General features: G+C 38.9%; 1 protein-coding gene across 1 annotated transcript; it reads right to left on the bottom strand.

Moving 5' to 3' along the window:
• Positions 1 to 633: 633 nt before the first annotated feature.
• On the bottom strand, positions 634 to 3090 carry LOC108131481 (mucin-2-like). The gene is made up of 2 exons (XM_017250361.3): positions 2997 to 3090; positions 634 to 2934 (listed from the first exon to the last, which is right to left on the bottom strand). The coding sequence occupies exons 1-2, from the start codon at positions 3004 to 3006 to the stop codon at positions 737 to 739; spliced, it is 2208 nt and encodes a 735-aa protein (XP_017105850.2). The 5' UTR covers positions 3007 to 3090; the 3' UTR covers positions 634 to 736.
• Positions 3091 to 14582: the final 11492 nt, after the last annotated feature.

Raw genomic sequence — 14582 nt, 5'->3', positions numbered from 1 at the left:
TTGTAGAGTAAGCTGACTGTTAGGGCTGGGTATGTCGGCAGAACACAGTGATTAGAGCAACGGTCCAAGCTCACTACCCTGTGAAACTCTCCCGATCAAAATATATTCGAGTGTCTATCTCTGCATTTGACCGGTTCGGTTAGTTCTATCTTTTATAGTCTTCGAACACGCGTTCAAAATTTTAGCCCGTTTTTATGGGAAATGGTGTCTATATAGGTATATCTCCTCTAAAAATCTGTCGATTTGGCTGAAATTTGTTTTTAGATATTAATTAACTTTAGAAATTGTTTGGCATCTAACGTTTTTTGGTGAAAATACTTTCCTGTACTGGCGCTATAGAAATTCGCGATTGACTAAGGGGGCGTGGAAATTTGAAACTAATTTAAAAGTCGTGTATTATAGGAGTCTTCAAACAAAATTCTATAGCTCTATGTATTTCTTATATTCTCTGAGTTCAACGCGTTCATACGGAAATGGCTGCATCGACTCGGCTTTGAGCTATATAGTTGCATTAAAACTCCTCTGATAAAAGCGCAGATCAAGCGTTTGTTGCCACACTATTTCTATAGTTAATTTATATCTAGAAATCAAAGTTCAGCCGATTCTAGGAATTTTCTTAAAATAAAAACGGACTTTTGTGATTATAATGCTATTTATTGAGTTGTGGTTACTGTTGGTTAGGAATACAAGTTGCAGTGCAAGCTCTATCGTCAATCCAGGGGGAGGAGGTTTTTGTTTAGTTTCGCTGAGCCGGGCAGTTCAGCACAAGGCTTCGGGCGCGGCACTCACCGGCCTCCGAGTCGAACCACAGACCAGCGCGGCACTTTCGGAGCAGGCGGCGACCCTCACGGCACTCGTAGAACCGCCTGCAGTGGTTGGGGTCCTGGACCAGACTGCCCTCAGCACGACCAACGCACATGGCACTGGTGCCCACAGAACTGCTGCTGGTGCCGGCAAGGAGATTCCTCAAAGGTTTGGGAATCAAATTAATTAGTCCCTCACTGGCTGTCTTCTTGATTTTAGACGTCTCAGCGGTGCAGGGTGGGGTAGTGGGCTGAAGACAGGCGGTAGTAGTGGGCTCGGAGCAGGGGGGTGGTGGTGTCGTTGTAAGAGGTGGAGAGGGGGTTGTGCCCTTGCATGGTGGACGTGGAGTTGTTACATCATCTGGACGAGGTGTCGTGGAGTCCGATTGACCATTGCAGGGAGGACGTGGAGTTGTTGCATCATCTGGACGAGGAGTCGTAGAGTCTGACTGACCATTGCAAGGTGGTCGTGGAGTTGTTACATCATCACTAGGAGGAGCAGATGTGGTTGATGAAATTATGGGAGCGCATGGTGCTTTCGTTGTCGTTGTTGTTGTGGTGGTTGTTGTTGTTGTCGTTGTGGTGGTTGTTGTTGTAGTGGTGGTTGTTGTTGTAGTGGTGGTTGTTGTTGTAGTGGTGGTGGTTGTTGTAGTTGTAGGGGCGCAAGTTGTTGTTGTGGTTGTTGCATCATCTGGACGAGGAGTCGTAGAGTCTGCCTGACCATTGCAAGGTGGTCGTGGAGTTGTTACATCATCTGGACGAGGTGTGGTGGAGTCCGATGGACCATTGCAAGGAGGACGTGGAGTTGTAACATCATCACTAGGAGGAGCAGATGTGGTTGATGAAACTATGGGAGCGCATGGTGCTTTCGTTGTCGTTGTTGTTGTGGTGGTTGTTGTTGTTGTCGTTGTGGTGGTTGTTGTTGTAGTGGTGGTTGTTGTTGTAGTGGTGGTTGTTGTTGTAGTGGTGGTTGTTGTTGTAGTGGTGGTGGTTGTTGTAGTTGTAGGGGCGCAAGTTGTTGTTGTGGTTGTCGTTGTAGTAGTGGTGGTGGTTGTTGTTGTTGTGGTGGTTGTGGTTGTGGTGGTTGTTGTTGTGGTGGTGGTCGTTGAAGTGGTAGTGGTTGTTGTAGTTGTAGGGGCGCAAGTTGGTGTTGTTGTGGTTGTCGTTGTAGTGGTGGTGGTTGTTGTTGTTGTGGTGGTGGTTGTTGTTGTGGTGGTGGTTGTTGTGGTGGTGGTCGTTGTAGTGGTAGTGGTTGTTGTAGTTGTAGGGGCGCAAGTTGTTGTTGTGGTTGTCGTTGTAGTGGTGGTGGTGGTTGTTGTTGTTGTGGTGGTGGTTGTTGTTGTGGTGGTCGTTGTAGTGGTGGTGGTTGTTGTAGTTGTAGGGGCGCAAGTTGTTGTTGTGGTTGTCGTTGTAGTGGTGGTGGTGGTTGTTGTTGTTGTGGTGGTCGTTGTAGTGGTGGTGGTTGTTGTTGTTGTGGTGGTCGTTGTAGTGGTGGTGGTTGTTGTAGTTGTAGGGGCGCAAGTTGGTGTTGTTGTGGTTGTCGTTGTAGTGGTGGTGGTGGTTGTTGTTGTTGTGGTGGGGGTTGTTGTTGTGGTGGTCGTTGTAGTGGTGGTGGTTGTTGTTGTGGTGGTCGTTGTAGTGGTGGTGGTTGTTGTAGTTGTAGGGGCGCAAGTTGGTGTTGTTGTGGTTGTCGTTGTAGTGGTGGTGGTTGTTGTTGTTGTGGTGGTGGTTGTTGTTGTGGTGGTGGTTGTAGTGGTGGTGGTTGTTGTAGTGGTAGTGGTTGTTGTAGTTGTAGGGGCGCAAGTTGTTGTTGTGGTGGTTGTAGTCGTGGTGGTTGTTGTAGTAGTTGTGGTTGTAGTTGATGTTGTAGTTGTAGTTGTAGGAGCACAAGTTGTTGTTGTTGTTGTTTGGGCGGAAGGTTCAATTGTTGTTGTAGTAGCGACAACACTTGGTGGTTTAGTGGTCGTTTCACATGGTGGTGGTGGTGGAGTGGTTGTCAGTTTACAGGGAGGTGTCGGAGTAGTGGTGACACCATTGCACAACTCCTGTGGAGGCTTGGGTCTAATGATTCTGTGGCCAGATCCGACGCAGATAGCCGCAGATGCCACAAGGGCCAGCAAAAGGAGATTTGCTGTAAGGAAACATGTTAGCCAGAGCCAACACCTATGTTACTCGCTATTCCACGGTACTTACACAGATTCATCGAAAACTTCGGGCGGCGCAAAAGGATAACTAACTGCTGTTGGTTACTTTACCGCTTTCGCTTCGGTGCTCTAAGAACTGAAATTTGCACTTCACTTTTATAGTCGTGCGGTGGACTTTCCTTCGTGTTTTGGACTACAAAGTTACAAGCATGTTACGACTTTTTTCCTGATAACTAAGGGCCAATTTACAAAGTGCAGAAGTCTGATAACGAGCTTTTTTTTAAAAAAAAACATATCTTACTTCCTATAACAGTTAGTCCAACGCAAATTTATTTTTAGAAGAAAAAAATTTTTCTTTTTTTCTTCAATGTTGCTTAATAAGTTGTTTGTTAGTGATCTGTAACTACTTGCAAGTGTAATAATGGCCTTGGCTTTTTGAGGATAAATTAATTTGTTTTACTTCTATCACAAATTCCACCTTTTTCTCTCAGATGGATGGCTACGACCTTGGGAGCCAACATACCATATGTATCCATATCAACAAAATACAAGGGAAATCAAGTTCGGATCTGCCCAAGCAAACTTTTTATACCCTTGCAGAGGGTATTATAATTTTGTCCAAGATTGTGCAACTCAGTGAAGGAGACATCTCCGACCCTATAAAGCATATATATTCTTGATCAGGATCACCTCCTGAGTTGATATGAGCATGTCCGTCTGTCCGTCTGTCTGTCTGTTTCTACGCGAACTAGTCTCTCAGTTTTGAAGCTATCGTCTTAAAACTTTGCACACACCCTTCCTTTCCTTTGCACGCAGTATATAAGTCGGAACGGCCGGGATCGGCCGACTATATCCTATAGCTGCCATATAACTGATTGATCGGAAATGGTATAACTTTGGTGTTTTTAGAGTTAGAGAGTTCAATTTGACATGAGAGCTATTTTTGGCAACAAATTACGACATGCCAAATTTCATAAGGATCGGCCGACTATATCTTATAGCTGCCATATAACTGAACGATCGGAAATGACCCAACTTTCGTGTTTTTGAAGATAAAAAGCTGGAACTTGGTACAGATTATATTTTTGGTCTGTTAATCCGACCTACAAAATTTCATTAGGATCGGCCGACTATATCCTATAGCTGCCATATAACTGAACGATCGGAAATGACCCAACTTTCGTGTTTTTGATGATAGAAAGCTGGCACTTGGTACACATTCTATTTTTGGTCAGTTAATCCGATCTTACAAATTTCGTAACGATCGGTTGACTATATCTTTTAGCTGACATATAACTGAACGATCGGAAATGGTATTTGGTAGAAATATCAACTTTCGTATTTTTGAAGATAGAAGCTTGGGACTTTTTTTTAGATTTTTTATTGTAATTAATTGGTTTTATTATGATGTAATCATAAGGATCGGCCAACTATATCCGATGTTTGCGATATATATCCGGTTTTAGCTGCAAGGGTATATCAACTTCGGCTCCGCCCGAAGTTAGCTTTGCTTTCTTGTTTTATCTAACTTTAAGCTTAACTTGTTATATTGAATATTATACTTACTACCAATACTTTCGTTATGGAAGGCCAACATTTTTCCGATTGTTTTTCTTTTATGTTTTTAATTCACCACAATAATGGATCCGGTTTTTATTTTATTTCCTGTAAGAACAGAACGAAAACGAAAAAAATTTAAAACTACATTCATATGTACATAGTTACATAATTACACTATTTATTACATTTTTATACCCTTGTAGAGGGTATTATAATTTTGTCCAAAAGTGTGCAACGCAGTGAAGGAGACATTTCCGACCCTAAAAAGTATATACATTCTTGATCAGGATCACTTTATGAGTTGATATTATATAAGCATGTCCGTCCGTCCGTCCGTCCGTCCGTCTGTCCGTCTGTCTGTTTCTACGCAAACTAGTCTCTCAGTTTTAAAGCTATCGTCTTGAAACTTTGCACACACCCTTCTTTCCTTTGCACGCAGTATATAAGTCGGAACGGCCGACCCAACTTTCGTGTTTTTGAAGATAGAAAGCTGGAATTTAGTGTAGATTCTATTTTTGGTCGGATTAACTGCTACCTGATTTAACTGATTAACCAAGCTACCAAATTTCATTAGGATCGGCCGACTATATCCTATAGCTGCCATATAACTGAACGATCGGAAATGACCCAACTTTCGTGTTTTTGATGATAGAAAGCTGGCACTTGGTACACATTCTATTTTTGGTCAGTTAATCCGATCTTACAAATTTCGTAACGATCGGTTGACTATATCTTTTAGCTGACATATAACTGAACGATCGGAAATGGTATTTGGTAGAAATATCAACTTTCGTATTTTTGAAGATAGAAGCTTGGGACTTTTTTTTAGATTTTTTATTGTAATTAATTGGTTTTATTATGATGTAATCATAAGGATCGGCCAACTATATCCGATGTTTGCGATATATATCCGGTTTTAGCTGCAAGGGTATATCAACTTCGGCTCCGCCCGAAGTTAGCTTTGCTTTCTTGTTTTATCTAACTTTAAGCTTAACTTGTTATATTGAATATTATACTTACTACCAATACTTTCGTTATGGAAGGCCAACATTTTTCCGATTGTTATACCCTTGCAGAGGGTATTATAATTTTGGTCAAAAGTGTGCAACGCAGTGAAGGAGACATCTCCGACCCTATAAAGTATATATATTCTTGATCAGGATCACCTCCTGAGTTGATATGAGCATGTCCGTCTGTCCGTCTGTCCGTCTGTCCGTCTGTCTGTCCGTCTGTCTGTCCGTCTGTCTGTTTCTACGCAAACTAGTCTCTCAGTTTTAAAGCTATCGTCTTGAAACTTTGCACACACCCTTCTTTCCTTTGCACGCAGTATATAAGTCGGAACGGCCCGGATCGGCCGACTATATCCTATAGCTGCCATATAACTGATTGATCGGAAATGGTATAACTTTGGTGTTTTTAGAGTTAGAGAGTTCAAATTTGACGTGAGAGCTATTTTTGGCAAAATAATACGACATGCCAAATTTCGTAAGGATCGGCCGACTATATCCTATAGCTGCCATATAACTGAACGATCGGAAATGACCCAACTTTGACCCAACTCGTGTTTTTGAAGATAGAAAGCTGGAACTTGGTACAGATTATATATTTGGTCAGTTGATCCGACCTACCAAATTTCATTAGGATCGGCCGACTATATCCTATAGCTGCCATATAACTGAACGATCGGAAATGGTACTTGGTAGAAATATCAACTTTCGTATTTTTGAAGATAGAAGTTTGGGATTTTTTTTAGATTTTGTATTGTAAAATATTGGATTATATATTCCTATTCCCATAAGGATCGGCCAACTATATCCGATGTTTGCGATATATATCCGGTTTTAACTGCAAGGGTATATAAACTTCGGCTCCGCCCGAAGTTAGCTTTCCTTTCTTGTTTTTCTTTTATGTTTTTAATTCACCACAATAATGGATCCGGTTTTTATTTTATTTCCTGTAAGAACAGAACGAAAACGAAAAAAATTTAAAACTACATTCATATGTACATAGTTACATAATTACACTATTTATTACATTTTTATACCCTTGTAGAGGGTATTATAATTTTGTCCAAAAGTGTGCAACGCAGTGAAGGAGACATTTCCGACCCTAAAAAGTATATACATTCTTGATCAGGATCACTTTATGAGTTGATATAAGCATGTCCGTCCGTCCGTCCGTCTGTCCGTCTGTCTGTTTCTACGCAAACTAGTCTCTCAGTTTTAAAGCTATCGTCTTGAAACTTTGCACACACCCTTCTTTCCTTTGCACGCAGTATATAAGTCGGAACGGCCGACCCAACTTTCGTGTTTTTGAAGATAGAAAGCTGGAATTTAGTGTAGATTCTATTTTTGGTCAGTTGATCCAAGCTACCAAATTTCATTAGGATCGGCCGACTATATCCTATAGCTGCCATATAACTGAACGATCGGAAATAGTATTTGGTAGAAATATCAACTTTCGCATATTTGAAGATATAAGCTTGGGACTTTTTTTAGATTTTTTATTTTAGTTAATTGGTTTTATTATGATCTAATCATAAGGATCGGCCAACTGTATCCGATGTTTGCGATATATATCCGGGTTTAACTGCAAGGGTATATCAACTTCGGCTCCGCCTGAAGTTAGCTTTCCTTTCTTGTTATGTTGGTTATTGGTCTTTTGAATTCCTAGTATGAGGCAATGATCGAGTGACTTAAAGACTTAAGTGACCGAGCTCAAAGACTATTTTAAATAAGATTTTTAGCCTCTTATTATTTTGGTTTAAATATACATATTTCAAACCTTTCTGCTGAGACTCTGCACCGAAAAGTTTGGGACTTTCATACTTGATACTCGCCAAATACTGCCAAAATATTCTTACCTAAATGAGAATATATGGGAATGTCCCTATAATGGAATATTTTTTTGAAACAATTTTTTTTCGCGCGGCTCTTGCTGCAAACGTACAGCTTACCCGCCCAACGGACCGTGGAGCGCTGCCGCATAACGTAAATCTCAAATTGCAGGAATAGATCCGAGAAAAAGAGTTTCTAGTTCTTTTACTATAAATTTAACATTTTTTAGCGTGCTTTTAGATACATATTATCTGCCTCAGTATTATTAATAATTAATATTTTTAAGACGCTCCCAAAGAGAGGCATTGTTCTAATTCTATGTTATATTTAACAACTTATTGTATTTATTTATTTATTTTTGGAAAGAAATTGTAAATAATATTTTATAGTTGGAGCTTTTAAATTTGAAACATTTAATGGTTCAGATGATTCATGAAAACCCTTCTTTAATTAACTGTGGGCCACAAACAGCCCACTTTCCGATGCATCCCATTGCGAACGCATTCACTTTGAGTATTTTTTTATTTCAACCATCAGGACTGTTTTGGTTGAATGGCTCGAAAAGTTTTAGACAACACAAACAGAGGCAGAAAAACAAAAAGCGAATAAAAGAAAATTTGCTGAGTTAAAAAAAGTGAAGTGTGGAAAGTTTTTTAAAGCAAACGTGCCTACCTTTTCTCTTTGAAAGAACCGAAACAGAAACATATTAAAATAGGGGCATCCATATTTAAAAGTCTTGACATTTTTATATTTATACCTTATTTACTTGTTTAAAACTTATTCGGTTAAACATAATTCAAAAATGTCTACTCCCAAAAAGATTAAAATTTTTCGAAATAAATTTAAAATATATACGTATACCACTTATCCATCAAAACTAGATGAAAATTTTAAATTTTTGAAAATTTATTTTAATTCAGTTATAACTTTTGTTTTATTTAAAACGACACTAAATTACTAATTTTTTGGCAATCAATTGCTGGCTGGCTGGCTATGAAATTTGTTCGATTTTAATTGATAATTTTTTGAAAAGGAGTTTTTTCTTAATTTTCGTTTGTATAAGCTTTAGAGTATATTTTTATATTTGGTTAAGACTTTTTTAAGTGTTTCCATTTTCGCTCAAACGAAAAGTCGTAACCCATATTCGCCCTCGTAGATGGGACGAGTTGCTGTAGCGTTTTACTTGTGTGGGAATGTTTGTTCGAATTCACCAACTTAGCCTTTAGTTTCAAGTGCACGGCCCTTATAGCCACCAGCTTGTCGCAGCTCCTCGGTTCCCATCATCCACTTAACAGTCCCGTAGGGCAGGTGCTCAAGCGATGCCACCCACATAAATAAATTTATTAATGTTTCTGTGTGAAAGTTCTGTGCTCTGGCTGTTTGGTTTTTGTTGTGTATCCGTCCCGCACTGCATAACGTCCTGGATCCTTGTCCGCAAACGTCCGCGAGGCGTAACTGACTTTCCATGTGCATTTCCCCCCAAACATACTTCTTTGACTTAAAAAGTCGTTGGAAAACGAGTAATTATGAAAATTCTCAGAATGAGCTTTTGCCCCGCAGGTGCGCGAGTAATTAATGCTTAGTTTCCTGTACTTAGTATATCAGAGTCTACTTCATTCCTGACTCTATGTCTGACCTTTATTTGACTGAAGAGTGTAAATGAATTCGGTCGATTTATTTCGAAAATGCATTATACCATTTACATATGAATTTTCTTTCTAATTGGTGTATTGGTATAGTTACTATAATTGGTATAGTTATTGAAAGTATAATTTAATGCTACCAATTTTAAATAGAGCTGTTTTCATATATATGATAGGTTTTTTTTTACATTCTTTTAAATTATAGTTTATATTGTAAAATATCTATCAAATCGGAGAAACAAGTAAAATTTAAGTATAGTAAGGATTGGCCTTAAAAAATTCAGACTGGCTGTATAATAAGTTCAATACAAGCTATTTAAAAAAATAGGGAAATACAATCAACTTCTTGTTTCTCAGAGACCTTGTTTAATTTACAAATAAAAGTAGAAAGTAATTAGTTCAACTGTTGCTAACGGTAGAAGCCTATTCAAACTATGTATGAACATCGAAAATCGTTCAAAAAGTTATAACTTATTGGTTCCAGATACATGTAAAAGATAAAAATAAGTTAGTGTACCCACAATTGAAATAAATGTTAAGTGGCTACAAGCCTGACAGAACAAACATTAAAAAGGTTACGGAAATCTGAAGATAACATCGCCCATCCAGTGAACCTGTTGTAATATATTAACGCATAATTTATATGAAATATTAATTATACCCTAGCAGAAGGTATTATAATTTTGTCCGTCTGTCTGTTTCTACACAAACTAGTATTTTTAAAAAGTTTTTAGTCTCAGTTTTAAAGCTATCAACTTGAAACTTTGCACACACCCTTCTTTCCTTTGAACGCAGTATATAAGTCGGAACGACCGGGATCGGCGGACTATATCCTGTAACTGCCATATAAGTGATTTATCGGAAATGGTATTTTTTTTTGTAATGTAATGAAAAAATTTTCAACATTTTTCCACGTCCACTAATTTGTTAATGTTCTTATACCCTTGCAGAGGGTATTATAGCGGCCATCTACATAAGTGAACGATCGGAAGTGGTATTTGGTAGATACCAACTTTGGTATTTTTGAAGATAGAAGCTTGGGACTCGTTTTAGATTTGGTATTGTAATAAATTGATTTTATTATGATATTCTCATAAGGATTGACCAACTATATCCGATGTTTGCGATACATATCCGGCTTTTACTGCAAGTGTATATCTAGCTTTCCTTTCTTGTTGGAAAATTTTTTAATGCCACAATGTTCCAGTGGCTAATCTACATCTACAAATCAAGCAGCCCAATCGGTTAGTTTTTAGAGAAGTTATAGACTGTTTAGTCTGCTTTCCTACTGAATCGGTAGTATGGCCGTTTGTTTGTTGATGTGTGTTATGTTTTTATCCAATCTGGACAAATTTTGTAGGGCATCTTGAAAATATGGAAAACAAATAATAGGTCAAAATTTCTTTAAAAAAAAATTTCAGTCATGATCTTTAAAATTTTTTCTCCATATTTAATTTTTGTTAATTTTTGGAGGCGGGATTTATTTAATTATTTTCCTGTAACGTAAACGCTTATTGATGATTTTATTTGAAAGGTGTAGCTTTAAAAACTCAGAAATATTCCGTGTTTTGTGGGCGGTGAGGTCGCCGGTGACACGCTCACTTGTGAAAAACACTGTGAAATAAATAAACTCTGTGAAAAATCACTTCCGATTTACTTGTATTATTTAAGACCACAAAAAGTGGTCGGTTGGCCCCATAGTGGGACGTAGGGAATAGTAGCGCAATGTATGCAACAAAAATTAAATGCTTAGAGCCCATACCTTTAAACTTTAAAGCTTGGTTAAAGGTGGTTGGAAGTGATGAGTACCGGGTATATACATAGTATAATACAGTCGGAAAACTCGACTATAGCCGTGCCTTCTTGGTTTATTTGGCCCAAGTTATTAAGTTTGTGTATATGGCTTATGTGATTTTTTGCCTCCATTAACTTTATATAAAATTAGATGTGAATTTTTAGCAAAACTAAAACCGGCTGAGGGCTACTGCTTTTTATTTTGGCAACTATATTAGAGACAATGAGAGCGCACGATCCCCTACATTTGGGGATTGTTTTCCTTTTTCCTTTAAAACATGTAGAATTAATGCCTACAGCCATAACAAACATATTTATGGCTAAGCAGGTTTTTTTTTTTCTCCGTCTACATGTATAATACATTAGAAAAAAAGTCCTGCTAGAAAGAAATTAGGAACACAATTTATGTAGAAACACATACCTATTACTTTTGTCTGTATGTACAATATGTAGGAATATGTGAATACCCACGCTAGGCATTTTATTCTCTCCATTGAAGGGTATATTTCCTTGTTTGTTGGTGTGGTTTCAAATATTTAGTTAATCAAATTAAAATAGCCTCGCTCAACTTTTATAGTTATAAAATTATAATTCTAAATTCCGTAATAGAAGAATTTTCAGATTAGGTATACTGGTGCTGCCATATTGAGGTTTTGGGTATTTTTTTATTGGGGTAATCTTGAAACTAACCGAGAAGGGGAGAATGGAAGTGCATGTTCGGATGAATCCTGCACTTGTCACGCCTTGGCCTCCTCATTCCCCACGCACTCCCCCTCGTGCGCGATATTATTTGCATGTAAAATGCGTGTGTGCGGTTTGACCTCGTTGCAAATGCAAAACAAAAACTGAAAATGAGCAAGCGGCATAAATAAAAGGACAACAAACTTATCTATGGGTCTAGGCGAATATGCTACACACTTTTAAATGTAATTTAAAATTTGGAGTTGAATAAAGGGAAATAAAATAAATATTAGAGTTAAAAACTTATCAAGAATTATGAAGAAATAGTAGGTCTATAAAACTTAAAAAATTGTAAGCTTTTGAATGAAGCCATTAAGCATACGTTGTTCAAGTTTTGTCTTTCCCGAGAAAAATCACAAAAAACTACCAACGAATCATAAATCTAAAGCATCCATCAGTTCTTGCAAAAATCAATAAATATACGAATCGAGTTTCCATTACTCAGATGTAAAGGCAGTGTCGTTGTGAGCACAACGTTCATGTCTGAATGCAACAGGTGGTGGAGTTGGAGACAAAAGACTCCTCTTTGCTCCGCTTAAATACTAGCGGAGCGTTTATTTGACATGTGTATTTGTCTTTACCAATGAAAACTATTGTATTAATCCCATCCAATTTATATAGAGGTATAGCTACATGGATTAACAATAAGAGTAAATGTATGCAACAGTTGAAAACCCAATGACTGCGTTTAAATCGTGCAAATTCGACCGATTTAATATTAAGGTGTTCCGTCTATGGAAGGGCCGTCCTGCTCCATTTAGCGCTCCTTACATATACAGGATATTGAACTCTATGCAAGCTATGTGCCTGGAGACAGGGTAGGAGTGGGAGAAGGAAGAAGCTAAGAAAATATTCCAGTGGCTTTTCACACTCTCATAATGCTGTGGGGTAGTGGGCTGTGGGGTAGCCAACCATTACGGTTAGACACATATCACACGATTCAGGGTCAGGAAAAGGTTCGAGCTAAACGGGAGAAGAATGCAGTGCAATCCAGAATAGGGAGAGTGTACTTATCGGATGCCTTTTTGGGAACTCCTGATTAACAGGTGGTGCTTCCCTCGCAGCGAAACGGTATCTGATTTGGCCCAGTTTTGGTAAGAAAATCTCTATTTTGTTTGCTTAGCTAGTCAATATTGGGACTTACAATTGTTATCACTAATCAGCTATTGATTATATCAGCTACAAATAGTGGCAAAATTTTGCGTCATATATGCATATTTTCACAAAATCACTTTTCGGTGGTTGTATTTAAACTCCTAAATACTTTTGCTTTTCATCAAAAATATACTTGGCTTTTCGGGGCGCAACTTTCACTGAATTCACAAGCACTTGGGGCCGATTCTCTTCTCTTCGACTATCGTCGAAGTTGTGGGCCAAATATATCAACACTTGATTCTACGGATGAGAGACGGGCGATGCAAAACTTGCGGACGCGTCGACGGCAGCGGTGGGCAGGAGTTCGCAGCAGTACGCAGGGCGGCGATGGAAAAACTCGTAACACCGACACCGGCAGTACAGAGAAAGGCGCGCGTTGTGAAGAACAGAAATGTTCGCCAAGCGGCTACTGCCACACAACTGAAGGGCCAGGATGCACTCGCTGGCAGTGGCGGACGACTGGGGAACGAATGGAAATGAAGCAGTCAAAACACGACTTCGGTTCCGAGCGACTGCTCTGGGCCAGGAGCAGGGTCCTGGGGTCCGTAGCCACTCGGCAGAAATCGAAAATACACGGCCGGGAATACGGAACGGGTTAGGGTTCGGGCCTGAGTGCGGGTGTGAATGTGGGCTCTGGTTCAGGAAAGGAGAAGCGAATTCGCCGTCAGAGCGATGGTGCTCGGGATTAGATTATCGCCATTAGAGGACGGGTAGGTCGGGCTGGGGGAGGGTTCGGCTTGGGGGCCAATCTGCCCACCTCAAAATAGAACCTGCAACCTGACAGGTTTACGATGGCAAAATAGTCAAATAAACTATTCAAATCTACACGAAAATAGGCGCTTGCTGCTGACGCCTGCGCCCCACCCCGTTGCCGTTGTCGCTGCCGCAGAGCTGCCTTTGAACGAGAGGCCCGGACTGGAAAACAGGCCTAAGCGAATGCGACTGCACATTAGGCCACACGGCCGAAAGCGGCCCACACACACCGTTCGAGTCGTTGACAAAAAGACGAGAAGCGGCGAAACAAACGACTGGGGCTGCCGTGGTGGGGCTGAGTAGGGCCGTGTGGGAGGCCGCTGATGGGGCGAATGCGAAATTCAAAGCATTTCACTGAATATGTAAAAACATCAGATGCAAGCCAAGGCAAAAGCACAGTCACCGCTAAAACAAAATGACGCCTACCCTTTCGCCTCTCCTTTATTGGCTCGCTGGGATATGTACGTACACATGTTAAGTTGCACAGAACAGAAACAATTAAACAATTTTATATTGTCTAAAATGTGTAAACTTAATTTCTAATAACTTCTAATGATTGTACGAGATAAGTCAAGTCCTTTGTAGAAGGTTCAGGATCCAAACAGTCAAAAAAATGATGGTTTTGTAAACTTTTTGCAATACAGGCTTGTAATACTGACAATTATTTGTTGACTTTGGTAAAAATAAGAGCTCCGTAGAGCTTTAAATTGTATATAATAAAAAAATTCTTTAAAAAAATTGTGTTATACCCAGAATTTTTTTTTTTAAACACCGTAGAGTTTTGCGTTTTTTGAATCCTTTCTTAACAATAACGTCAAAAACAATATTAGATTTATTTTTTTAAGCTTTTTATATCTCTTAAAAGATATCTTTAAGAAAAATGTATACTTTTAAACTTCATATCGTAAAAGATTAGTTCGGGATTGGTTAGGTGCAGATTGGACGGACGGCTACGAAATTCCTCAAAAAACAGAAAGCGAAAAATGACGAATAAATAAAATGTTTTATTAGCTTTATTTGCATTACATCGGCTTTAACAAGTTTTTTAAGGTTTCATCAATTAAATCATAGGTTTTGGTTTTTATGAATTATAAGTTAATAAAAATAATAATAAAATTTCTTTTTTTCTTATTTGTTATCTATGTGTTATTA

Source organism: Drosophila bipectinata, chromosome 3L (assembly GCF_030179905.1).
Source record: "Drosophila bipectinata strain 14024-0381.07 chromosome 3L, DbipHiC1v2, whole genome shotgun sequence".
In the NCBI taxonomy this organism is placed as follows: domain Eukaryota; kingdom Metazoa; phylum Arthropoda; class Insecta; order Diptera; family Drosophilidae; genus Drosophila; species Drosophila bipectinata.
This window is presented reverse-complemented; position numbering and strand designations above follow the sequence as displayed.